This window comes from Phoxinus phoxinus (assembly GCF_949152265.1).
Source record: "Phoxinus phoxinus genome assembly, chromosome: 4".
Taxonomy (NCBI): Eukaryota; Metazoa; Chordata; class Actinopteri; order Cypriniformes; family Leuciscidae; genus Phoxinus; species Phoxinus phoxinus.
In genome coordinates this window covers 17370851-17396836 of record NC_136879.1, presented here as the reverse complement: position 1 = coordinate 17396836, position 25986 = coordinate 17370851, and the positions used below count along the sequence as shown (strand labels likewise).

Genomic DNA, 25986 nt, shown 5'->3' with positions numbered 1-25986 from the left:
ATGAAACCTGTAAGGCTGTCAGGCGCAGGTGCTTCATTTGCCCGTCTTCCTAAAGCCTGTGTCTGCTGAAAAGCGGTTTGTTAAGTCTTCGCAGGATTCGTCTTATTGAGCATCACCCCTATGTGCGGGTTTAAGTAGGGGACTAGCTAACGGATTAGGCTGATCGCTGCGGCCGGTGAGAACGCATGCGCTAGATACTAATGAGCTTCAAGGACACATGTCATTTCCTCCTTATTACCTTCTGCTTGTGACTCATTGCAGGTCTGATACATGAGAGCGCGAGAGAGAGAGTGCGCGTGCTTCACACCGGGCTGTACTCCAAACTATGAGTTGATTAGTCAATTTGAATTCGCTCTGGAGTGTGCGTGTGCAGACGTGGCGGGGAGCGATTGCCGCATTTTCATTCCTCTGCTGCACGGCACCCAGACAGGTCAAAGAGTCCCTGGACACTATGAATGGAGCTTAAAATAGATCATATTTTCTCTTACGCACAATTCTAAAATAAGAAACAAGTGACATCCCACTCTACGCTCGAAACCACGACTGACCCTGACAAGACTGCAGTTTTCTGAACTGCCCGACTATTACATCTAATGATATACGAGTTAAAGGGCAGAAATTCGTCAATGGAAATACTTTTTTGTATTGTACTTCCCCCGCAAAAGTTATGAATTGTTTAAACTCAAAAGTGAAATTAAAAAGTCAAGCCTAAAGGATGACCGTACCACTCTGGGTGTAAGGCTGAAAATGACCTCATGAGCATTGGAATAAATGATTCTTAAATGCTAATGCGATGATCATGTTTGTAAACTTTATATAACACTTTTTTTTTTAAAAATGGTGTTATATATATTTTTTTTTTTGTAGTAGGGAATGTTACTTGCACTACCGTTCCAAAGTTTGGGGTCAGTCATTTTTTGTGTGAAAGAAACAAAAAAATAAATCTTTTTATTCAGCAAGAGTGCATTAAATTGATCAATAGTGACAGTAAAGACATTTACCTTGTTACACACAAAGTTTCAAATAAGTGCTTTTCTTTTAAACTTTCTATTCATCAAATAATAATAAAAAGTTCACTCAGACACAAACACTCACACTCTCTCTCACACACACACACACACACACACACACACTCGCATGCGCACACACACACACACACATGCGCTCACTCGATCACTCACTCGATCGATCACTCACTCGATCGATCACTCACTCGATCACTCACTCGATCGATCACTCACTCGATCGATCACTCACTCGATCACTCACTCGATCGATCACTTACTCGATCACTCACTCACTCGATCACTCACTCGATCACTCACTCGATCACTCGATCACTCACTCGATCACTCACTCGATCACTCACTCGATCACTCACTCGATCACTCACTCGATCACTCACTCGATCACTCACTCGATCACTCACTCGATCACTCACTCGATCACTCACTCGATCACTCACTCGATCACTCACTCGATCACTCACTCGATCACTCACTCGATCACTCACTCGATCACTCACTCGATCACTCACTCGATCACTCACTCGATCACTCACTCGATCACTCACTCGATCACTCACTCGATCACTCACTCGATCACTCACTCGATCACTCACTCGATCACTCACTCGATCACTCACTCGATCACTCACTCGATCACTCACTCGATCACTCACTCGATCACTCACTCGATCACTCACTCGATCACTCACTCGATCACTCACTCGATCACTCACTCGATCACTCACTCGATCACTCACTCGATCACTCACTCGATCACTCACTCGATCACTCACTCGATCACTCACTCGATCACTCACTCGATCACTAGATCACTCACTCACTCGATCGATCACTCACTCGATCACTCAATCACTCGATCACTCACTCGATCACTCGATCACTCACTCGATCACTCGATCACTCACTCGATCACTCGATCACTCACTCGATCGATCACTCACTCGATCACTCACTCGATCACTCACTCGATCACTCACTCACTCGATCACTCACTCACTCGATCGATCACTCGATCACTCGATCGATCACTCGATCACTCACTCGATCGATCACTCGATCACTCACTCGATCGATCACTCGATCGATCACTCGATCGATCACTCACTCGATCACTCACTCGATCACTCACTCGATCACTCACTCGATCACTCACTCGATCACTCACTCGATCACTCACTCGATCACTCAATCACTCGATCACTCACTCGATCACTCGATCACTCACTCGATCACTCGATCACTCACTCGATCACTCGATCACTCACTCGATCGATCACTCACTCGATCACTCACTCGATCACTCACTCGATCACTCACTCACTCGATCACTCACTCACTCGATCGATCACTCGATCACTCACTCGATCGATCACTCGATCACTCACTCGATCGATCACTCGATCACTCACTCGATCGATCACTCGATCGATCACTCGATCGATCACTCACTCGATCACTCACTCGATCACTCACTCGATCACTCACTCGATCACTCACTCGATCACTCACTCGATCACTCACTCGATCACTCACTCGATCACTCACTCGATCACTCACTCGATCACTCGATCACTCACTCACTCACTCGATCACTCAATCACTCGATCACTCACTCGATCACTCACTCGATCACTCACTCGATCGATCACTCACTCACTCACTCACTCACTCACTCGATCACTCACTCACTCACTCGATCACTCAATCACTCGATCACTCACTCGATCACTCACTCACTCGATCGATCACTCACTCGATCGATCACTCACTCGATCACTCACTCGATCACTCACTCGATCACTCACTCACTCGATCACTCACTCACTCGATCGATCACTCGATCACTCGATCGATCACTCGATCACTCACTCACTCGATCGATCACTCGATCACTCACTCGATCGATCACTCGATCGATCACTCGATCGATCACTCACTCGATCACTCACTCGATCACTCACTCGATCACTCACTCGATCACTCACTCGATCACTCGATCACTCACTCACTCACTCGATCACTCGATCACTCACTCGATCACTCACTCGATCACTCACTCGATCACTCACTCGATCGATCACTCACTCACTCACTCACTCACTCACTCGATCATTCACTCACTCACTCACTCGATCACTCTCACTCACTCACTCACTCACTCACTCGATCGCTCACTCACTCACTCACTACTGGAATAAATAACATTTTAAAATATATTAAAACTGAAAACAGTTATTTAAAATTAGTTTTTTCCCCCCACAGTATTACAGTTTTCAAATGAAATAACTGCTGAGGTTTTACAAGCCAAAATGTGTTCTTTACATAGACCGTGACGCCTTGTCAAAATCTAGCTAAAATCTCATACGTAAATTTCCAAGTTTGTGAAAAATGTAGTGTTTCATAATTTGTAATATTTGATATGTACATGTGATTGACTGAATCCTTCGTGGTTTCAGGAGCAAGCAGTGCCTCTCCTGTAGTGTGGATGAGGGAGTCATGGCTGAACACACCTCCCCACTGGAGTCCGGCCAGTTGCTCAGCCCAGACATCCCGATGCTCACCTCCCCGCCACCCCCCCCACACCCGCCCAACATCGTCAACGGAGACGGACCACAACAGGTAGGACGAGTCGGCGTCGGCTTTTCTCCCTCAAGTCCTTGAAAAAGCAGTTCTCTGCTCCACAAACGGCTGCAGTTCGGCTGAAATAATTTCTCATGACAGACTCGCTTATGTGCTTCTGCTGAACCCAGGAGAGAAAGCTAAGCCAGGTCTATCGGTTGATAAGATGACGTATGAGAACGAGTGGGCGATTTAGTTGATGTATGTCAATATTTATGAAATTTCTGTTTTATATCTTGTCATTTTTTTAAAATGTAGCAGTTTTTACAATAAAGTATATATTTTCTTCCTTATTTCTTAGCAATACTAACACTTATATTTTGTATTAAGGGATCTTAAAACATGCAAAGTGGCATGCTGGTACTTTGTGCCCTGAGCATTATGGAGTCATGACAAACAAACCGGTTACTCTGACTTTGCAACTCTATTGTCACTGTGATGGCGAAAAATACACAAGCTTTAGACTTACTTTTGCAATAGTTAGGTAATTTATCCAAATAAATATAATCCAAAATAAATACAGCGCAGGGCAGTATCGGCAAGACCAGACTGAGCAGTTCAGAGGGGGAAGAGGGATGACGAAAATGAAAAGCTTATTTTAGGTTTCCACAGCATCTCGGACGTGAGACAAATAATAATAAAGCGGGTTACAAGGTGGAGTATAATTCAAACAGATTTATTAAATAACTTCCGACCAAACGGCATAGCACTTCTTTTTTCAAGTCTCCTGTCATCACTGTTACTTAATATTACATGCGCTCTCCTCAATAGCTCCTAATATTACCTAAGATTATCATCTAGTAAGTAATATATCACCAACATCCAACACAATGAAAAGACAAAGAATGTATTATTATACAGGTGAAACTCGAAAAATTAGAATATCGTGCAAAAGTTCACTTATTTCAGTAATTCAACTTAAAAGGTGAAACTAATATATTATATAGACTCATTACATGCAAAGTGAGATATGTCAAGCCTTTATTTGTTATAATTTTGATGATTATGGTTTACAGCTTATGAAAACCCCGAATTCAAAATTAGAATATTATGAAAAGGTTTTCATAAGCTGTAAGCCATAATCATCAAAACAAATAATAAAGGCTTGAAATATCTCACTTTGCATGTAATGAGTCTATATAATATATTAGTTTCACCTTTTAAGTTGAATTACTGAAATTAGTGAACCAATTTTTCGAGTCTCACCTGTAAATAAACAAATTAAATGCACAATATTTTGTTTTTATAATAAATTCATAAATAAAATTAAATTACTATAATAAATATTGTACTAAATTGTTAGCTACTTCTACTGATAATAAAAATCGCAATGAACAAATACACAAAACTGTGACACCAGGTTTCCCAAACGACGAGGGAACTGCAGAAGATTCATGAGTTGATGAAAAGCTGATAATTAAATCATTAATGAATAAATAGGGCGGCACAATTCATTAAAGTAAAATCGAATTTAGTCTAAATTTAGTCTGATGCACTGCATGTTTTATAGTGGCTCTTTTCAATTACATGCAAGCAGCTCAGCTCTTAAAAAAAAACTTGAATAATCCATAATGGACGATTTAAGGTGACATGGAAACTGTAATCGATATCAGCTGTACATCTTGATCATCGCATCTCTGGCCATCTATACCTTAATATTTCATATTCGTGGCCTAAGGACGTGGTGTAAAACAAGGGGCAAATACATAATTAGTGCTGGAACTAATTTTATGGATCCTTTTTTTTTTTTTGATTAATCTATCGATTTATTTTTTCGATTAATCGAATAATGTAACGATTAATAGCAGTTGATTAATCCTTTGGTTAATTTACCAAAAAGTAATAACCGTAACTAATCTATGTATGAGGTTTTACCTAATGATGCTATTTAGGACAAAAGACAAGGCTAATGCAGTGTAGGCCTAATTAGGAAAGGTGTTTTAATATGGCTGCGTTCACAGTCGCTTTTGGGGATTTACAGCAGTAATTGCTTACAAGTGTGAATCCTGAAATGCTTTGTTCATTCAGGAGGTTAAAGTAGAATATGTTCATTCAGCTGTATGATCAAACCGCTGAAGTCACAACTGCTTTCTAATGAACCATAGCGACCGCATCAAACATGGCGGTGTCCATAAAACCGTGAAGTTTTACAACGATTGACCGCGCGTTATTAAATAAATGATGCTGCTTAAAAATCATCACAATGACAATTTGGTTGCTGCACAGCAATTGTTCCTGTGATGTTGTTAACATGCTTACAGTGTTACCGGTCCGCCATCATAGACGAGGAGTGGCGTAACTCTCAAAAGTGTCGGCATCAGCTCTAATGGCTCTGGGCATTCATTGCGTCACTGACCCTGACCCGGCACGGAGAAGTGTGATAGTGGGAGTAAAGGCCAAGGCGAGGAGCTGTCCATCCGTCGCTGGCCCCTGGGGCTGTCATGGCGAGGGAGTCGGTGTCCGTGACAAGGCTTGGTGCTACTGCTGTCACTCTCGCCAACGCCAGGCTGATTTCTCTTTAGTGGTCGTGACTGCTGTTCCAAAGAAGGAGAAACTTGTTTCAATGCGTCATATTTTGGTGTTTTTTTTTTAGGAAGTGCATTTTTCAGTCCATCTCATTGGTAATTACCCTAAATTGCAATGAGTAAATGCACTCTTATGTACACTTGTGGCTTGGCAAATTATAGTGCACTCAGAGAAGTGTTAAGCATTGTTTCAGGCTCTTTAAGATTTTCATCCTCGAGTCTGAAGAATGTGGGAAGTTGTTTAAGGATGTTTTACTCACCCACCACGCGTAGTGGAAGTCTATCGAGGGCCGGCAAGGCCGTGTTTTTAATGGCGTGCTGTTGACTTTCAACTCCCTGCAGCGATCACCTGACAAGCCCTTCCCAATCTTCCCTTTGGTCCACTGAGCACTTAAAGAGGCAGAAAATGCATACACACCGTCCCCTGCTCCAGTCGTCCATTCCTATGACCCTTTTTATCCCCGTTCATTTTTATCACCTGCTCTCCTCGTTCATAAAACCATTGGTTGGAGTCATTGATAGAAATGGCTTCTGTAGAGCATGGAATATTTATTTTTAATGCCTTAGTTTTTTTTTGGTGTTCTAGACGCAATGGAAAGCAAGATTAGGATGCAGACGGTTTCTTCCGTTAGGGAACAGGTAGATGCCACCTGTCAAGATCCACATATGCAAGAGATAGCATGACGGGTTTCATGTCAAGCCTCTACGGCAGTGCAAGAATACAAATGAGTCTTCACCAGTGTGAAATGCCAGGGCTAGCGCTGTGATAATTACCACGCCAGCGTCTTTGTTTGTGCCTTTGGCATTTCTCTTCATATGTGGCCTTTTATTCCTACAACTAATCACGACCGTGGCGCCTCTCCAGGTGTGTGTTTGATGTTTGCAGCAGGGAGAGCTCAAGGTAAAGCGAACGACTCCTGGTGTTAGCTGGTCTGTGTTTCGAGGGAGGTGTGCTTGTGTAAGAGAGATTGGGGAAGGAGTTTTCAGCAGAACCGGAGGAACCCTGAGTCCCCGTGACCCTGGACCGAGTGACATGTCCTGGCGAAAAAACCGTAGTGACAACGTGCCATGATGACTTGCACCTCTGACCTGACCTTTCCCACTGGACTCTCACTCAGTAACCGTGTTGCCTCCTCCCTTCTACTTGTGTGTTTGACATCGCAGTTGCTCTGAGGGAAGCGAAATGTCAGTGTGGCAACATCGCTGCTGCTCTCTCATGAAAGCAAAGTGGAAATACATGCACAATGATTCACAGTTTCTATTCATTTCCCCTTCCTACTTACACCTATGTCTCTCCTCTCCACTCCCTGCCTGCCTGGTTGTCTGTGCCAGAACAAGATGAATCAGGCCATTGTTTATCAATACTTACTAATAGGTGCCCAGGTGCCCAGCTGTTCTCTTCATTGTAGAGATTTGGTGGAACCCCCCTTTCCTCCCTCCTCCCAGCAAGAGGCCTTTTACGCTTTCATTTATTACTCTTTTCCTCCCTCTGCCTTGGATCGTTTCAGGTTTTTATGTGGACTTCAAACACTCTGGTTGTACGTGCGCAACGGGCAGCCGGGCTTACCTTAAGAGCAAAAACTCTAGGCAGAGTAGAAACGGCCACTCTGCAGGAAGCCTGTGCTGGATAAGAACAGAGTGATCTTAGTTGTGCCGAAAAGCCTCTCATATAAATGGCTCTAAATCGACCAGAAAGCACTGATATGTTTTTGATTCACTTTCCCTTTGGTCTCATACACTCGTTCCTGTTAACAGGAAGTCGAAGCGAAAGCCAGTCTTTTCTCTCGTTTACTTTTATTGGTCTGTAAACGCAATTAGGGCTGTTCCAATATAATGGATATTGATGTATGTCATTTGTTCTGAATTTTATTCATCTGTGCATATAATTTACTATACAGTTCAATTAGTAAAGCAACTGGTTGTCTAAGTAAGGAGAAAACTCTGAAACTAGCATTTCTCATTGCTGTCAGAGCTGCTTTTATGATTCGCCATCCTGGACACAAACGACGTGAAGAGAGCGACTGAATCTTCAGTTTCGGCATATCTCACCAATACTCTGAGCAGGTTTATTCTCTATCCACTTACAAAATCGCTGTTTCACAATGTGTATGGTATCGTGAGGTAGGGATGTGCAAGACTAGTCAAACACTGTAAACAATAGTCGATTACACGGGAAAAAATACATTAGATTGTATAGCTCAAATTACTGTGGTTTTAATGTAGCGGTGAAGAGCAGGGCACGAGCCGTGGAAACGGAGTGAGGCCGGTGGCGCAAGTCCCAGGAGCTCCGAAGGATAAGAGGAGGAGTGACAACAGTGGAAGATGAGAAAAGACCAGGCCTGGGGCGTTTACGTTGCGTTTTGTCCATAGACTGTTTAAAAAAAAAGTGGACGTAGTGTCCGTGACATCGCCTGTTGGTTTCTGAAGAGCATTTTTGAAGCCCAAAGTGGGCGGAGTTGGCCGTTGCCATCTTGGCAGCACGTAGTAGTGACATCAGCGGTAATGTCACTTAACTAGCCACGCCTTTAATTATGCAAATTCACCTCCCTAACAGTTGACATGAAGGGCACAATTAGCTATATAGACCAAAACCACTTTTTTTTACCAGGCCGTAAACATGGGATTGTCTCTCTTTTGGAGCCTGTCTATAGCAGTCATTCGATTAATTGCAGTTTAAGTCACTTCCGCGTTGGATTCAAGAGAGAGAGACCGGAAGGTTGCCACTTGGTTTTGTCAATGTATGGGGTGGTTTACACCTGGCCACTTTATGCGTTTTCTCAGATCGGATAGCTGTCTGATTTATCAAAACGATTCCAGGAATGCGGCACAGACCACCTCCTGAAGTGGTTTGAGCGATCGGATTTAAATTCGTCTCAGATGCGTTTCGGAGGGCATTTGCTCTTGGTCTTTTCACGATCGGATAGCTATCCGGTGTAAAGTGGCCAGGTGTAAACAGCCCCTATGGGAGGCAGTCTGCTATGAAGCTCCGTTTACCAGTCCCCCATCTTCCATGCGCCTTTAACTTTGTAACATTTATATTTAAGTAGCACATTAAAATAAAACACTTGGGAAAATAATACATTAAGAGGTATGGCCTAATCATTTTTCCTCAAATCCCATGCGTTTTCTTCCTGTCACGGAGAGCACAGAAATGACCGCTCAAAAGACAAACGAGATGCGGGAGTATTTTGAATCAGAAATAAAACTGAAAAGTTTTATGTATGGGGTTAAACTGGCATAATTCCACTAGAGCCAAAGCTAGCCGAAGCAAGCAAATCGCGTATTCACTTCAGCTCCGAAAAAACAACAACCAAGCTTCAAAATCAGAATCTGTGGCATTTATTATGGGATTTGACTTTGATTGATAGCTTAAGTGTTTCAAATGGATCATATATACGTCTTTAGAGGGGTTCTTTCTTTTAGAACAGTCGACTTGTGGGTTAAAAAACTTCCGTTTAAACCACTGTCAAATTAGTCGATGCGCACATCCCTATCGTGAGGTAGTTTGCTTTACTCAATCCTGAACTCCATTTTGTTTAGGAATGCATTACTCTGCTTCATTAAATGGCTTTTAAGCACACAAAGAAATTACCCCCACATGATGTGGATAATGAGGCTCTTTTATCGAGTGAGTCAGTTGGGTGAAATGAAAGTGAATACCCCCTCACCCTCCTGCTCTGCTTAACGCCATCCTGACGTGAGGAGGTGGACAGGGGACGCACAGCTGGGCCTAAGGCCAGAGCCGGGGGTGGATTCATGTGTCGTCCCCGTGATACCACGCAGTGCCTGAATTACGGGCATTCATCGAGCCGTGCCCTCTGAAACCATAAAATGGCTGAACCAAACATTAATCTTTCCCTTTGTCCCCCCCCCCCCACACACACACATGTTACTCCTCCCTGTGCTCACTGGTGAACTAAGCAATGTTTCCATAGCAATGAGTTTCAGTCTTTGTCTCTCTCCCTCTCTCTCTTGTGGGTGTCTCACTTATCACCTAATAGGAGAGAAAATGGACAATTCTTTGTAGAGCTGACAGTCATCTCAAGTAACCGTTTCCCATTCCCTGTTGTGGAGCTGAATTCTCACTCTTGTCAGCACCATCATGGAAAAAGGGTGAGGTTGCTTTCACACAATGGCTCCCTACAATGCTGGTTCTCTCCCATTCACCTATAGTTTAGGTTCACCTGCAGTGTTTGTCATGGAATACAAATTGCAGATATCAGTCCAGCTTTGATGTTAGCAGGCTTTGGATTGGGGGCGCATATTTGATTCGTCACAGGTTAAGGTCGCACTTTGCACACATTGTATGCGCCTCAGGTGGACTGTCAAAGATCAGTATCTTGTCACAGTTTTGCATTTTTATTTTGCTACTCAAAAGTGCTTTATTGTTCTTTTATTACATTTATTCATTTAGCTGACACCTTTATCCAAACCTTTATTTACTGTTTTATTATGAAGCGGTCTCTTCAAATAGCTTTTCCTATAGATAACCACTTGTATTTACACTTCAAATGCACTGAACAATGACTTAACCATCACTTCCCTCCCTAACACCTTTATTTAAAGAGTGGTTGATTATGATTTCACTTTTCTAACTTTAGTTAGTGTGTAATGTTGCTGCATCAAAACAACATCAGCAAATTTACGAAGTTCAAAGTAAAGGAAGATATTTGCTTTTAAAGAAATTGTTTTTTAAGGACTACAACAAACAGCTGGTAGGAACTACACGACATTCATCCCGGGTTAGTGACATCACCAACCCTAAAATTTACATAAACCCCGCCCCCTGAACACGATTATCATGACAGAATATGCTAATCAATGACTAGACGATAACTACACAAGCCACATAAATTCACCAACTAACCATTCAGAAATGTTGTCTACAAGTCGTCACTTCTTCTTGAGTATCTACATTTCTGACTCCGGTTTGAACATAAAAGGCTAAAAGTTTTTGAAATTTTCAGTGCATGTGTGTGTGAGGTAATCTAAGCTGCTAACACACAAGCTCTTGAAGCTCCGCCCTCTGTGCCGGGAGCAGCAGCTCATTTGCATTTAAAGGGACGGACGCAAAACGAGGCGTTTTTGCTAACCCTCAAAAAGTGACAATTTTATCATACTATATGAAAATATCTGTGGGGTATTTTGAGCTAAAACTTCTCATACACACTCTGGGGACATCAGAGATGTATTTTACATCTTGTGAAAAGGGCATTATACCAACCCTTAAGCTAAAAATATTTAGCGGTAGCCTCTGCGTGGCACATCAGGCTTGAAGTGAGCAAGTCAAGGGAGGAGGAGGAGGAAGAAATGACCACTATTGCAAAAACCCTTATTGGACCAACAACAGCATCACCCACTCTTACCAAAGGCACGATGCCTTGAGGCTCTTTGCTTGGTGAATCAATACTTCCCACAGTCTCACTGTAAAGCTCTTCTGCCAGAGCTTGCTGTGGTCTTTTGCTTTGCAACAGTAACGCAAAGTGCCAGAGGCCTATGTGTGTCTGTTTTTGACACAATTCAGTTAGCTTGGCATTAGCTGCAGTTGCACTAATGCTAAGAACAGAGGAAACACAGCAGTTTCAGATTATTTAGATATATTCTGTGCCATCTAAACCCTGTAGAAGTTGGAAACCACTGGAAAAAGAGGTTTGAGATTATGCCTCTGCCATGAAGTCATTTACTTTGAGACTATGTGAGCCTATGTTGCTTATTTCTGCATGGCATCGTCATCCAGAGGCTCCTCTTCGATGTCACATATTTCTGTTTCGTGTCAGCCCAGCTGCAGTGCCACGTTGTCACACGGTAAACAATTAAAGAGGAACAAATAGTGAGGAACCTGAGCCCTGACTCATCGGAGAAGCACAGACGTCAGTTGCTAACAGCCGTGAACGCAACGGCACCACTGGCCCATCTCCAGGGTAATAAAGCCAGCGCTAACCACTGTAGCTGTGTTTGCTAATCACTCTCGCTTCCCCCCCCCCCCCCTCCTGATGGCCTTGTGCCTATACCCGGCAAGTTCAGCCTGGCCGTGACGCATTAGAGCAACAATGTTCCCATCTCTAATCTTTGCTCGTACAAATCATTGTCACTCAACCACCTGGATACTACATCTCTTATCTCTGAAATTTTACTGCCTCAATTTACAGTCTGAACATATTAAAGAAATTGGCTGCCAGTTTGCTTAAATATGTATATGAGACAAAATAAGTAGATGAACACCTCATAGAGCTGTATTTGGAAAATTCAGGATGATTTATATAGTTTAATATTTTAATGTAGGTTCGTTTAGGTGTGGACTGTGGACTTTCACCAAGCTGACTGTGGAAGCAACCGTGCATCATGACATGACAACTTTACAATGCAATTGGCAGCATCGTCGTGACCCCATAGCATTACAGTAAATTCACCGTTATCAACAATCTATTCAAAGACAATTACTGATGAGCATCAAATCGTCTTCACTGAGCTTTGTTTTTGTCATTAGCTGCGTTTCCATTAAAGATTTGCCCAAAACTTTAGGGATATTTTCTAAATGTCGATAAAAAACGATTGGGAAATGACAGCGTTTCCATTAACCGATATGATGCGACTAAAACATCCTTTTTTCCTCTCACGATAAGTCCTTCCAAAAATCTAGCAATGGATGTAGGTTTACGTATATCCCAGCCACCTCACAAGCCATTATTTTTAATCGAAGGAGACGTAGGCGTGTTATCCAATGAAATCCCTTTACACTTCACATATGAAGTGTTTCTCCCTCCTATCTGCTTTCTTCTTTTTTTTTAATTGTGGATTTTCTTTGTTGTTTAGAATCCAGTATTCCCGTAATACTTTTGTGTTTTATGAGTTTAATGAAGAACTATGTCTTGTCTTCTGTCCAAACATACCATGCCATCTACGCCAGGTGACCTGTAAATGCGCAAAAACGGTTTCCATTGCCGTTTTTTGTTTTAGGAAAAATAAATCTTTTCTAATTGCCTGAAAAACCACCTCATGTGAGCAAGTTTTTGCTAAATGAATGTGGTTTTAATTTGCGCAATATTAAAAATATAATGCGTATTTTTATATATACGCATATTTTTAATTTGCGCAATTTGAAGGGTAATGGAAATACGGCTATTGTGTAGTCTGTAGGTTTTATTGTGAGGACTGTGATTGCTTTTAAGCTTAGTTATTAGCTAGGCTCTGAACCCGTTCAAGGAACGGAAACAAAAACAAAATTGTTTAATGGTTCTGAAATTGCCATTAACCGATTAATAACGTTATTTTATCGTTCTGTTTGTTATTTTTATTAGGTAGTCAACCAATCATGAATTAAAATAGTACGGCCTCCGCAAATGTGACATTGACGTGTCCAACATGACTTGACAACTGAGTGTGGGCATTTCACTCTAAATGGGTTAGTTGCAATGGCAATGTGCTGCCATTAGAGGTTTTCCATGGCTATTTATTTATTTATCCTTTATTTAACCAGGAAAATCCCATTGAGATATCCCAATCTGTTCTTCCAGGGAGACCTGGTCAAGACGGCAGCACAAAGAATTTCACACAGAGATGGCCACAAAAAAAAAACAATGCTCAAACAAAACGATTAATACAAGTAAAATCAAGAAAAGCACTTGCAAGACACCTTTAAAACATTTCGCAAAAGAGATTCAGAGATGGCAGCATATCTAGTTTAGCTACATTTTTTTCAGGCCGTTCCAAGCCCAGGGAGCATGAAAAGAAAAAGGATGTTTTCCAAATTCTGAGTGTACCTTTGGAACTTTTAACCGGATCTGTGTGATAGGAATAGGGATACGTCATTAACTGTTAAAGCATTACATTTACGTGAAAAAGAATGGCAGGGAATATGCAGCTTAGTGTACGTTTTAAAATAGCAGGATAGTGTAGAACCGAGGGATGTTTTCTTTTCCTGACCGACAATCGACGCTTGTTAACCGACCATTAACTGTTAACCGACAAGATTGTGAAATTAAATTAGAATGGATGTCTGACCCATAAAAAAAAGGGTTTTCCAAGGGTTTAGTTTTACATGCGCAAATAGCCAAACATTTTTTTTTTTTTTTTTAACCATGCAGCAAACCTTTTAAAATATCTTGAAAAATTACTTTAAACCATTTAACTGGCAGATTTTCCTGTGGTTTAATACATTTGGCCAAATTCTTATGTTATAAAATATGATGCTGTGTTGGATATTACTAGACCGCAAATACCAGACTAAGACCCTCTTTATATTTTTTTGAGAAAATAAAATGCTATACTTATAAGTTTAGAAAAATTACATTACTAACCTGTATTTTTTTTTCTTTTTCTAATCAAACCATTTTCGTAACCTTAATATTACAGAAAGAACGCATGAACAGAAACGTTATAATACTGATTCTGGTAAGAATGAACCCATTTACCTTTTCCCCATCCTGGTTACAAGGCATATTTATTTGTTGGATATTTGTCAGTTACCCAATCGAAGGGACGTCACATGTCTGACCGGAGTCTGCCAAACTTGACACTAAACCGGTTTAATTTTAAATGGTAACCTTAACCAACTAGTCGTTCAGACAACCAACCAATGTACTCTTTCTTGCGTCTTTAAAGAAAACAAATGTCTTGTTTGATTAGTCTGGTTTGATTTGACCGTAACACACCGGTAAAGTATATGAGAACATTCTGCCTTCGGGCATTCCCATCTTAAGAGGAAGTTTTTCTGTAGTCTGAGAAATGTCAAAGAAACTTGAGTCTTCTTTTCTCTTTCCATCTGTGTCGAGTATCATCAAGGACGGGCTTAATTGATAATTTTCAAAGAAAACCAGGTAGGTTCATATTATCCATGGGTGTCATTTCTATTCATGCATCTGCTTTTCACACCCCTCTTCCATGCTGTCTATTGCAGCAAGAGGACCAAAACACACTGGTGTAATAGAGGTGAGGGCTGAGGTGCGAGAGAAGCTGTTACACTACCTGAACTTCATATCCGTGCACATCGATCATGGTATTAATAGAAGTAGCGTCGCTCAGTGAATGGAGACTAGAAAGAAGACGAATAGGAGGAGGAGGGAGGACATGCGTGAGTGACTGTCTGTGAATGAGCGCTCGGTGCGCCCTCACTATTGTCACCAAAGCAAAACGCAGAACAAAGAAGTCAAGGATAACTTGAAGACCCCCCATCCTTGTTTTTAATTGCTGGATCCATGCCAGTCCAGTACTTGGCACTACCTGAAGGTGGGTTGTAAAGTCTGGACGACATCCATATTCACTCGCTTTCACACACACACACACACCAAAGAACAGTCACGAGTCAATGCCGGTAAGGCACAGAGGGAAAGGTGAGAATTACAAACCCTCGGTGGAAAGAGCTATTGTATCCACTCGCCCGTGGCCTTCCTCCCTCGCTCCTTTCCGTGGTCCTCCTCCCCTCGCGAGCCTAACACAGGCGATTAGCTGTCCTCCTCATTGGTGGCGCGCTGCGGACATCGCCAGGGCTTATTTGTTGAAGGGGTTGCCGTGGAGACTGGCGGTGGTGGCGAGGCAGAGTTGGAGCCAGAAAGAGAGAGAAGAGGGAGAGTCATCCATCTACCGCAGAGAGAGGAGGAGAGATTAAAAAAAAAAGAGAAAGGGAGAGCGCAAACATGGGCTTCGCTCCTGTTATCTTGTGAACGGCTTCCAGCTAGCGCACTTAGGCGAGACTTGTATCCCTTCCTCTCGCTTTGCTTAAGAGGGTGAAGAGTTCACGCAGGCCCCCATGTGTCGAACACACCGCGCAGCCCTTCCAGTCTCATGAGCACCGGGTGAAGCCAGAGAAGGGTGGCTCGGACCCCCGGGAGGGTACCAGAGACCTTAAAATATCGGCCAGCCTGTTGAAGCAGCTGTGGTTTGATGAGAGGGAGATGCGGGCTACAGTAAGTGAAGATTTAGTCTTTTCTCACATAACATACGTTGCTTTGTCTAAAACTGCACGTTGGCAAAGGAAAGAGACCTGGAGAATGTGTCAATAATGCAGTATATGAGACTTGTAACGGGGAGTGGGGGGGGGGGGGGAGAAGGATAAACAGCTGTGTTGCAGAACAAAGGAGTGAGCAAGGAGGAGTAATTGCGAGCTCGGGCTCACATACACACGTGAACGCAACAGCATGTAGCTGCTTGAACCTAATTCAATAAGACCTCCCTCAGCCACCCCCATCATTGCGTGTGCTGTTGCTCATGCATCGCTCCTCTCTGCTGCGCATGTGGTCGATCGAGAACACGCTCCTGTGTGTGTGTGTGTGTGTGTGCAGCAGTCGAGGGATAGCTGGTGTGTCTCGGTGGCACTTATGAATGGGAACAGAGAGTGAGACGGAAGTACAGAGGATGGCTGTGTTAGGGGAGACCCGCAGTTGGAGCCCCAAGCCGTGGGAGTTCAGGCGCTATAATTGTGACTTCCAGCCCAAGTCTGAGGTAAATAAATCGCCTGCGCTGACACATTTATTTTCTTTGAAACGCACACCGTTAGGGACACCGCCGTGCTTATTTTTAGGTTAGGCTATGAGACTGAAATTCATTTGTGTTTGAATATATTAAGTAGATAAATATTTTCTTCTTGTAGACTTTCCCCCCAACCGTCATTCTTGATGATGCTGTTGGCTTTTAGATGAGAATGAGATGAACAAAAGCTGGTCCTTTCCTTCAGTGTTTTTTTTTCTTTCTTTTTTTCTTTTTTCTACCTCCGGAAGGACTGTCAGTTCTTAACCCTCAGCTGAGGCGAGAGCCACATGTTCCTGTTGTTCTTGGCATGACGCGTTATTATTTGCAATGTCTTTGCTCCAGAGTTCAACTCTTTTGAGAACACGTACGCATGCTTAAAAAAACTGATGCTGGAGAAACAAAATGCTCAAACTCTTTAATAATCTGTATGCCAGTCTATTTTTTCAAAGTGTGTTATTATCTAAAAGAACATTGTTGTGTTGACAGTTTTCGAATGTCTTAATGACATTTTTATGATTCTGAACTCTCCTTGTGTTTGTGTTACCTGTTGACTGATAGCAAAATGCGTTTCTCGGTCACGGCGTGACATTTATCGCGGTTCACCCGCACCTTTTGATGTGACTCGACCCGTTCCACATCCTCTCATGAGGAAGGCATAAACATTGAGCCTTTTAGTGAAGGACTGCAGAGAGCTGAACTAGGTGGCATATGTTTTCAAATCAGCCAGTCAAATGACTTCCTGCTGGAGGCTTTCAGATCAGGACCCCTGCTCAACTGAAATAGATCAGTGCTCCTGCTCGTCTCCGAGACAGATGTGTCATCAATAGTGCCTTAAAAAAAAAAAAAAGCTCAATGGAAGACTGACTCAGAGCGATTTTCTTGGAACAAGTGGTACTCTGATGAGCGCTGAACCAACCTCTCCATCTCGTTTCAGACCCATGCGAGTGACGTGGGTTTGGACGTCACAGCCAGTGATGTTGTCCTCTCCACTTTATCATCATTCATCCTTGAGTGATCTAACGTGTCGATTTGCACCAGGTCTATTGAGCGGTGGAGTCCTGCCTTGCCCTTCTTTGTTATGTGGTATTGTAGTGGGCTATCATTTACAGAATTATTATTATTAGACTGAGTTATACATTTGTGGAAACTTGGTTTGGTTGCTTTCACGTTTAATTACTTGGCAGACACATTACCAAGGAGCAATTTAGAGCACATATTTGGAGCTCATTATTGACTGAATTTGCACTTTTCTGAAGGAAATGTGCTTGCCCAGAACTCACTGCCATGTTGTTGGAGTGTTTGCCAGGAGGTTGTCTTCTAATCGCTAAAACCCCGTCCACCTATGCAGCGACTTCCAGCGACACTAATATCATTGGTTTTCAGTGAGAGCGGGGGACTTCTGGTGACACGAACAACAGCAACCTCTGCTGACCAGATGTGGACATGTCCAGCTTTGAGTTTGATCTTTAAGGCTCTTTCGGGAGTGACTAATAATAAGAGAGAAGACTTTGTCAGTGTTATTCACTAGGGCTATCAAATGAAATTAAAATGTAGAACATTTGTTGACAAAGAAAAAACAAAAAAACGGCGCATTCAATTTTTGGTGTGTGAAGGCAGCCTTATTAGTGGCACACGAGATGCGATGGTGATGTAAGAGTTATTGTTGCGTTTTTGTTAGCCTTCCAGTTGAAGCCTCTAGATGTGGCACTGCTGCGTCGTTCATTCAAAACATTGCAAAAATGGAGAAGCTTAATGTGTCAAAGCCGTAACCAAGCCGTTCACACAGATCGCATTTTCTGTGCTGCTTTTCCATTGTTTTTTTGTAAACGAGTTCTAGATGGACATCTTTGATTTTAAAAAACGTGTCTCGGGACTTTGTGGGGCTTTTTTAACGAAAAAAGACACTCCTGTTATTGAATTGCTTTGAATAAACAATTTAACGATGTAACGATACACGTCACGATTCGATACAAATTGTGATACTAACTCACGATATGATACTATCCCGATATATTAAGCCAAAATAAAAATAATTACTTTATTTATTTAATAATAATTTAGATTATTCATAATAACAATAAATAATCACACATGTATATATTTAATAAATATTTGCATGTATGTGTATGTATGTATTTATAATTTATATTATAAATATAAATATTTTATCTATAAATAACACATATTTCTTAAATATATACATGCATGTGTGTGTATTTATACGAAATAATTATACACCGTACACGCATATTATGTAAACACAAACTTTTATTTTGGATTAAATTAATCGCGATTAATTGTTTCACAGCGTTTCGCGCATCACACAAGTATGTGAAAGTTTGTGTTTACTACATGCGTCATTTTGTAAATCTGTTCATCATATAAAGAATCATGTCTCTTTAGAAGATTTGAATTAGGTTACTCTACTGATTATTTTCACGATGCCTTTGACATTTTCATTTTGGATCTGTAAGTTTTAGAGGAATGGACTTTGGACTTTAAATGGAGGCACTGAAGCTCTCGGGATGCATAAAAATGTCTTAATTTGTGTTTTCTAAGTTGAATGAAAATCGTATTGATTTGAAACGAATTAAGGGCGAGTACACGACGACAAAATTTAAATTTTCTGGGTGAATTATACTTTATAAATGCAGTAAGCTGAGCCTCGGATAAAACTAACTCTACCGCGGATATCGTTTACTTTACATCAATGATTCAAATCGTCGCATTTTTATTGTGAAATAACGGTGTATTGTTACACCAGATTCACCTTAAGGTGTATTGAGTGGTTGCCGGCATGTGGCTTTAATGTTTTTGGTATGTTTATGGAGGTTATAATATATTTTTTATTTTTTAATGTACAAAGAGCCCATCAACATGTTGTGTTTTGGTCCCTATATTACTCTTCTCGCTGTCTTATTTGGCTATTTTTATTATTTTATTGTCAATAATTGTCTAGAATGTTATGGAAGAGTGTGAAATGGGTAAAAAAATTACACAAAACTTTGAATAAAATTGGTTGTGCTGTTTCACGATTCAGATTACCGCAGTCATTGATCGTAAAACTAGAGGAGTTAACAAATATATATATATATTCCTGTTTTTCCTCTCCTTTTTCTGGGAATCAGAGCCTTTTCGTCATGTCAGTAAACAGTGTTTCCACTCTCCGCTGCACTCAGATGCATTTTCATCTATTTGCGTGTCAGTTATGCATGTATAGCCACACAAGAAAATGATGGTAGTAAAAGCTTGTTTTCGCCTGGCTGAATGATGGCCACTTTTATGCTAGATATATTAGCCTAGAATAAAACTGAGCCATGTGTATGTCTGTGCTGGCGTTAGATGAGGTCAAGATGAGGGCAGCAGGAAGTTCAGCCTTTTTAGATTTTATTCATGGAATAACCCTCACAGGTTGGGCCATTCAAATCGATACGGTGTATCTTTGTGTATTCAGCGCGGTGTTATCTATCATCCAATCAGCTTATGTAATTTTACGGAATAAGGGAACGTATTTAGCCAAGTACTGAGCTTTGAAGTGGTCCGAATAGGCTGGCTTCCTCTAACCGTATCTTTCTTGCCTCCTTCAGGTAATCTTGGTGCAGGTAAACCCAGGAGAGGCCTTCACCATCCAGCGAGATGATGGTCAGTTTCAGTGTATCACAGGTAAGATTCAAGAAGTTCCTCTTGTGTTGAGTAGTATTTCTGTGTAGTTTAAGCCACAGTTACGTTAGTCTACGAACAGGTGGCATTTCATTTAGCCAGATCACAAGTTCAGACGATTGTAATTACCACTCTGGCACTTCCTTTGTAATTGATTGCAGTATCTGTAAGTTCTCCTAATTGATTGGAGAGATTTGAGTGTCCTTGTTCCCAGATAATTGAGGGTACTATTTTTTTCTTTCAGTCGTAAATAAAACAAATCCTCAGTGTCCCCAAATGGCCCCTCTAAAGTTTAAACTATGCTGTAATTTACCCTTTTAATCTAGTGTTTAGATTTACACGGAATGCAACTACTACATTTTTCAATCTCAATAGAGTGAAACCAGATATGCCCTTATAAAAAAGACTTTATTAGGTCCCTGTTTACGACCCTGCGAGCGATTTGGAGCATCTAGAAGCAGACATGTTCACAAGTCCCTAAAGGCCAAGTCAAGTCTCAAGTTTTTGACCATCTCAAGTCTTTGAGGTCCAAGTCTCAAGCTTTTGTTCTATTTTTAGCAATAGTTCTTCCTGCTAATTAATTAATAGTTGTAATGAACAGTGTTTAATATGAAAAGGACATGGAAATGTATACTTCTTGAAAATAGACGGCAAGCAAACCTCTTGACAACAACACCGCAGCTCCCCTTTGGATTAATTGATTGCTTTTCAAATGAAATGTCACGAACATTATCTCACGGTAAGACTTGGCTATATTGTTACTGTTTGTTGTTGTTCATTTATGTAACCACTTTTCCAATGGGTGATGAATAGGCTACGTGTGCCTTAAGATGCGTCGCGCTTTTATAAAATAATGCTGGCTTGGTTGGTGTGTATGCTGCAGCCCAATTTTATATTTTCAGTTATGAATGAGTTAAGAATGAAAAGTAAAATGTTGTTTCAAGCTGTCATGTGGGGTACTAAAGAGAGAATATAATCAGAAATGCTGAACCAAAATGACTCGTTTTTCACAAGTCTCTGTCTTTAAGTCAAGTCTCTTGTTCACGAGTCCAAGTCGACTTAAGGGCGAATCGAGTCCGAGTTTCTATCTCTGTCTAGACGTCATTAATTTTCAGTGAGAGACGAGAGTTTGATTTGAGGCAACATGAGTAACCGAGACCAACGCAATAAGGATGATCAATCTAATCTAACGTGATGCACTGCCCTATACCGTTGGATTGCAATTAAGTGTATGCGTACACTCCACAAGGTGCAAAACAATCAAGCCATGTCTGCATGATTAATTAAATTTCAATATGGCTTTGTGTGATTAAATCGCCATGGCTGTGATTTAATTAATTAAATGCATGTTTCAGAGTGAAGCGCGCCACTGTGCTCTATTACACAAAAACAGCTCATGATTCGGTTTTAGTGTCTCATAGTGACTCGGTTTGTAGTCTCGATCTCAGTCAGCAACTCATCCCTACACATATATTTGGCTATATTTCACCAGGCTTGATGCCAACAGCGCGCGATGCAATATTTGCAGCAAGCAAGATAATTCAGCATTATAGTGTACTTGCCTCGCAGACATGAGAGCTTGAAATGTCTACTTTTTAAACTAACAAATTCAAATCAAAGAACAAATACTCTCTGATTATGTAATCCAAATGAAAGTTGCATGCGCAGGTTTCCCTATACGGCGGTAAAGCAAGTCCGCAACATCAACTTCCTCTTTGAAAGCACTAGTTTATTAATAAACAATTAATTTCGTCTTGCTATTTTTTTCCTGACACATTCATAATCATTAGGATACTTTTGCCAGTGCTTTGCGGCAAGCTATTCCGGCCCCCCAGTGGCCTATACGAGTCATTAAGTCTGTAAAAAGTAAACAAACTGAAATTAAAAACACTTTTTTTAAAGGTAATATCTAATCTTGTTAATACGGATTTCCTAAAATTGGTATATGAAAAAAAGTATCATTCAGGAACCGGTATCAAAGTCAAACATTTGATACCCAGCCCTACTTATAACGTACATTTGGAAAAGCAACACGCACCAACGATCTTCCCAAACTTGTGATGAGAAGTGTTTAAAGGCCCGGGTGCACTTTTCGATCTTTCGCTCCATTTTGCAAATAGTCAGGCTCGCAAGCAAGCCTCAAAGTATACTCTTTTGACCATGAGCAGATAAGAAGTAAACTTTGTGAACCACGATCTAGTTTTCAAGCCCTAAATTCACTCGCACATGCCCTGTTGTGCGAGCACCATCCGCACGGACACAAAATTTGGCTGCATGCGGACAGTGTTCCCGGACGCCTGCAGAACCTCCTGAAAATGACGTCACACGGACAATGCGAGGACTGTTGCGGAGCGTGGATGAGCAAAGTATAATTTTGGGCTTAAAATGGCTATCAACAAAAGAGATTTCAGGGCTTCCTGTGGTTTTCTGCCTAAATTAATTTATTTAAAAAAAAAAATCTATTACCATTTTATCAGAAAACTTTAAATACTGCTTGGGGAAAAAAATCCAATTTCAGAGTTATATAATTTTAGTTGTAACTAGTCTTGACAATCATTAACGTCACACATTGACATGTTTTCGGCGTCATATCAAGCAATAAATCAATATTTTGCATTATTTATTTTGCTGGTTAACTCTTTGCCACAGTCAAATCGCAACATTTTGCTTTCAGTGAGGACAGACAAAGAACTTCCTGGTTTGGATGAGGTGCTAAAATACTGTCTGTTCTTTTCAAATGCTTAGTTTTACTGACCTACACTGTAATACCCCCCCCCCACTGAACTCACTTTCCACGCGACAGCATCATGACTCCTAGTCATCCTCCAACACATCCTCATTCACTAAAAGAGCATCCAGTGTTGGGTATGATTGCCATATGTGTCGGAAGCTCAGTCACAACAGTCAGCTAGTGCTCGGTGGGTCTCGGCAGGGTTGCAATGAGACGTCTTACACCCCCTCTCAGTTTGTGAAGAGCTCTTTTTGTCTACAGCCATTGTGTGGGACGGTGCGAACAGGCAACGAACTGCCAACCTCCCTGATTGGCAGTTGCTGCAATAGGAAGAAGTGGAGTGTGACTGTAATTGAAAGATTACTGTGCCTTGGGAAGCTATTGATTAGAAAAACAATAGCATCCAGCTCATTGTATGCGGTAAGCCCGATTGTTCCATCCCTAGCTTGCCTGATTAGCTTGGCAAGGATTTGAACTTGTGAAGCAGTCAGCTGCATTGAAATGAGATTGATGTTATCATCCGGCATTAGCGTTTGACTGAAAACCCAAATGGATGTGGTAACCAATTTGTTCTGAAAACCTAAGGGCATCTTTTTTTTCCTTTTACAGTTACGGCTAGCACTTTGTTAGCTTGTCTTTTATCGGGAAGCGAACACTAAGTCAGGTGATCACCCAATCCATATGAAGATATGTTCAACATAAGTGGGAAGATAACTTGCGCTAAATATGTTCTTTGTGGGCGGTGCTGCCCAGCACGATGTGACTGATGTAGAAACCCCTTGAAGTTGCTATGAAGTGGAAGTAGCGACATATATTTTTTTTTCCTTATTGTGACGTGCATTCGATTGTAACAGATTTTCTAAATCATGTAGGTTCTGGTTCTATCCAACGGTTGTTGATTGGTGTTTGAAATGTGGGAGTTTCAGCTTGCAGTCGATTTTGTAGGGGCGCTGTTTAAACTGACTAAATGATTGGAGAAATCTGGCATATGCCACCAAAGAAAATATTTTTTTCTCAACAGATGATCAAAGTTATGACATTTCGATTAAACGTTATGAGCAGGGTTTGAAATTAACTTTTTTAACCCACCGGCCAATTTGGCTACTAAATTAAGATACCGGCCATTCACAACTTCTACTAGCAAAAAACTCCTGTCATCCAGCCATCTCCTGCCTTCATCTTCATCACCAAAAATTAGTTTTAGGTGGACACATCAATAGGGTACAAAGAACATAGTAGGATGTTGGAGAATAGCAATGTCTTTCTTTTCTGTTAACCAAATGCTTTTTAATCTTCGCAATTGCTTCAATGCAAATGAACAAGCGCGCCTTTATATGTTGCGTAGTAACTGCCATGTTCAAGTAAGCCAGATATGTGCAGATTCTGCGCATACGCTGTATTTAATATATCATGATGATTCACGGGTTGAGTATTTGCGCTGAATCTGCGCAGATTTGGCTTACACAAACTTTTCCAGCAAGTAAACATAATAACACGCCAAATTGGCTACCCGCCATAGTTGATTTTTACCCGCATTTGGCGGGTATTAAAGGGTAACTAAACCCTTGGTCAGAGCCTAACTCCACCCACTGGTAATATTTAAAAAACGCTGGAAAAATGGGCAGAGCCCAGCGGAGACGGGGGGGCGAACCGAGGGCAAAAAAAAAAAAAAAAAAATCGGATTACAATTACAGTCTTATATTCAGTCATTTTATAGGTTTTAAAATGTTTCTAAATAATATTAGAGACTTGAATATTCTCACAAAGCAAAGAATCTCCCCCTCTGCAACGCGAGCTCGTGTAGGGGCGTGGCTAGTGAGCCGTTGGCAGAGCCGTCACACGGCACCACAACAACCAATAGGAAAATTCAACTGCAGTAGCCACCGTTCAACCTGAAGAGGGCAGCACTCAGACGCTTATACACCATATATTGTAGAATTGAAACACTTTATACCCAAATGTCAAAACATTTACTCGAATCAATGAACGGCACTAATAAAGCCCCAGTCTTACAGATCATTAACTAAAAAAAGTTCTTTCAGGGTTTAGTTACCCTTTAATTTCAAACCCTGGTTATGAGGTAAAAAAAAGAAAAACTCATTCATTGAAGAAGCGTTCACATTGCACTCTATGACATGCATTTGAAAAGTGGAGTGCATTTTCTTTCATGGTGTCTTCTTTACAAGGAATAGTTCACCTATAAATGAACATTCGATTTTTGAACAAAGTACTGGTCTCTCTTTTCTTAGCAGTGAATTGGGACTTGATGTCGCTCATGTCTGCTTCATAAACAAAAATGTATTTATTTTTCTGAATATTGCTTTTTGAGGTTTAAACGCACCAATCACCAATAATTATAATAGCACAGAAAGGTGTGAAAAGTATATTAAAATGTCTTAAGTCATCTGCTGAATGAGTCACTAAATGTTCTCACTGTAATGCACAGTGTCTTTTTGCTTTATTGAACTAAACATTGTTTTTGAAAGAAGCCGAGCGTCACTGATAAGCTATAGGCATTTTTAATGTGCGTCTCAACACGGTCTTCCTGTTGACACGTGCCGAGGTCTTTGTGGGACAAAGAAGCCCTTCTCTTTCAAAAAGGGGGGCAAGAGTTGCTAAATTTAGATGCGAGCTTCACCTCTCTCTGAGAGGAAGGAGCTGATGAGGAAGAGTAACGTGCGGGCGAGCGGACTGCTTTGCACTGGTCTGTCACTGGGAGCTGTTGTCTGTCAGTGACGTGAATGGAGTGATGACTCACCGTTGCGGGAGCCGAGGGAAGAGCGTGTGCGTGTGTGTGTTTAACCCCTAACCTTAGAGCGAGCCGGAGGTAATGCTAAAATCCGCAGGACGAACCAGAGGGAACTGGTTTGTCCCTCTCTTCCTGATTTCTTTTTTCGGTACAGATGGTTGTTTGTTCTATTTCTGAATTCATTCATGTGTTTTCAGTAGCTGGAAGTAC

General features: G+C 41.3%; 1 protein-coding gene across 3 annotated transcripts in view; it reads left to right on the top strand.

The window, feature by feature from the left end:
- Positions 1 to 25986, top strand: part of fndc3a (fibronectin type III domain containing 3A) — a 94914-nt gene that overhangs the window by 13822 nt on the left and 55106 nt on the right. For 2 of the 3 annotated variants that reach the window (XM_079610926.1, XM_079610925.1), the window contains exons 2-3: positions 3485 to 3647; positions 20224 to 20299. In XM_079610926.1, the coding sequence (XP_079467052.1) occupies positions 3525 to 3647; positions 20224 to 20299 (199 nt within the window). In that variant the 5' untranslated portion in view covers positions 3485 to 3524. Of the gene's footprint in view, positions 1 to 3484; positions 3648 to 16365; positions 16610 to 20223; positions 20300 to 25986 lie in introns of those variants that run through there. The other variant, XM_079610927.1, reaches the window with a different exon arrangement.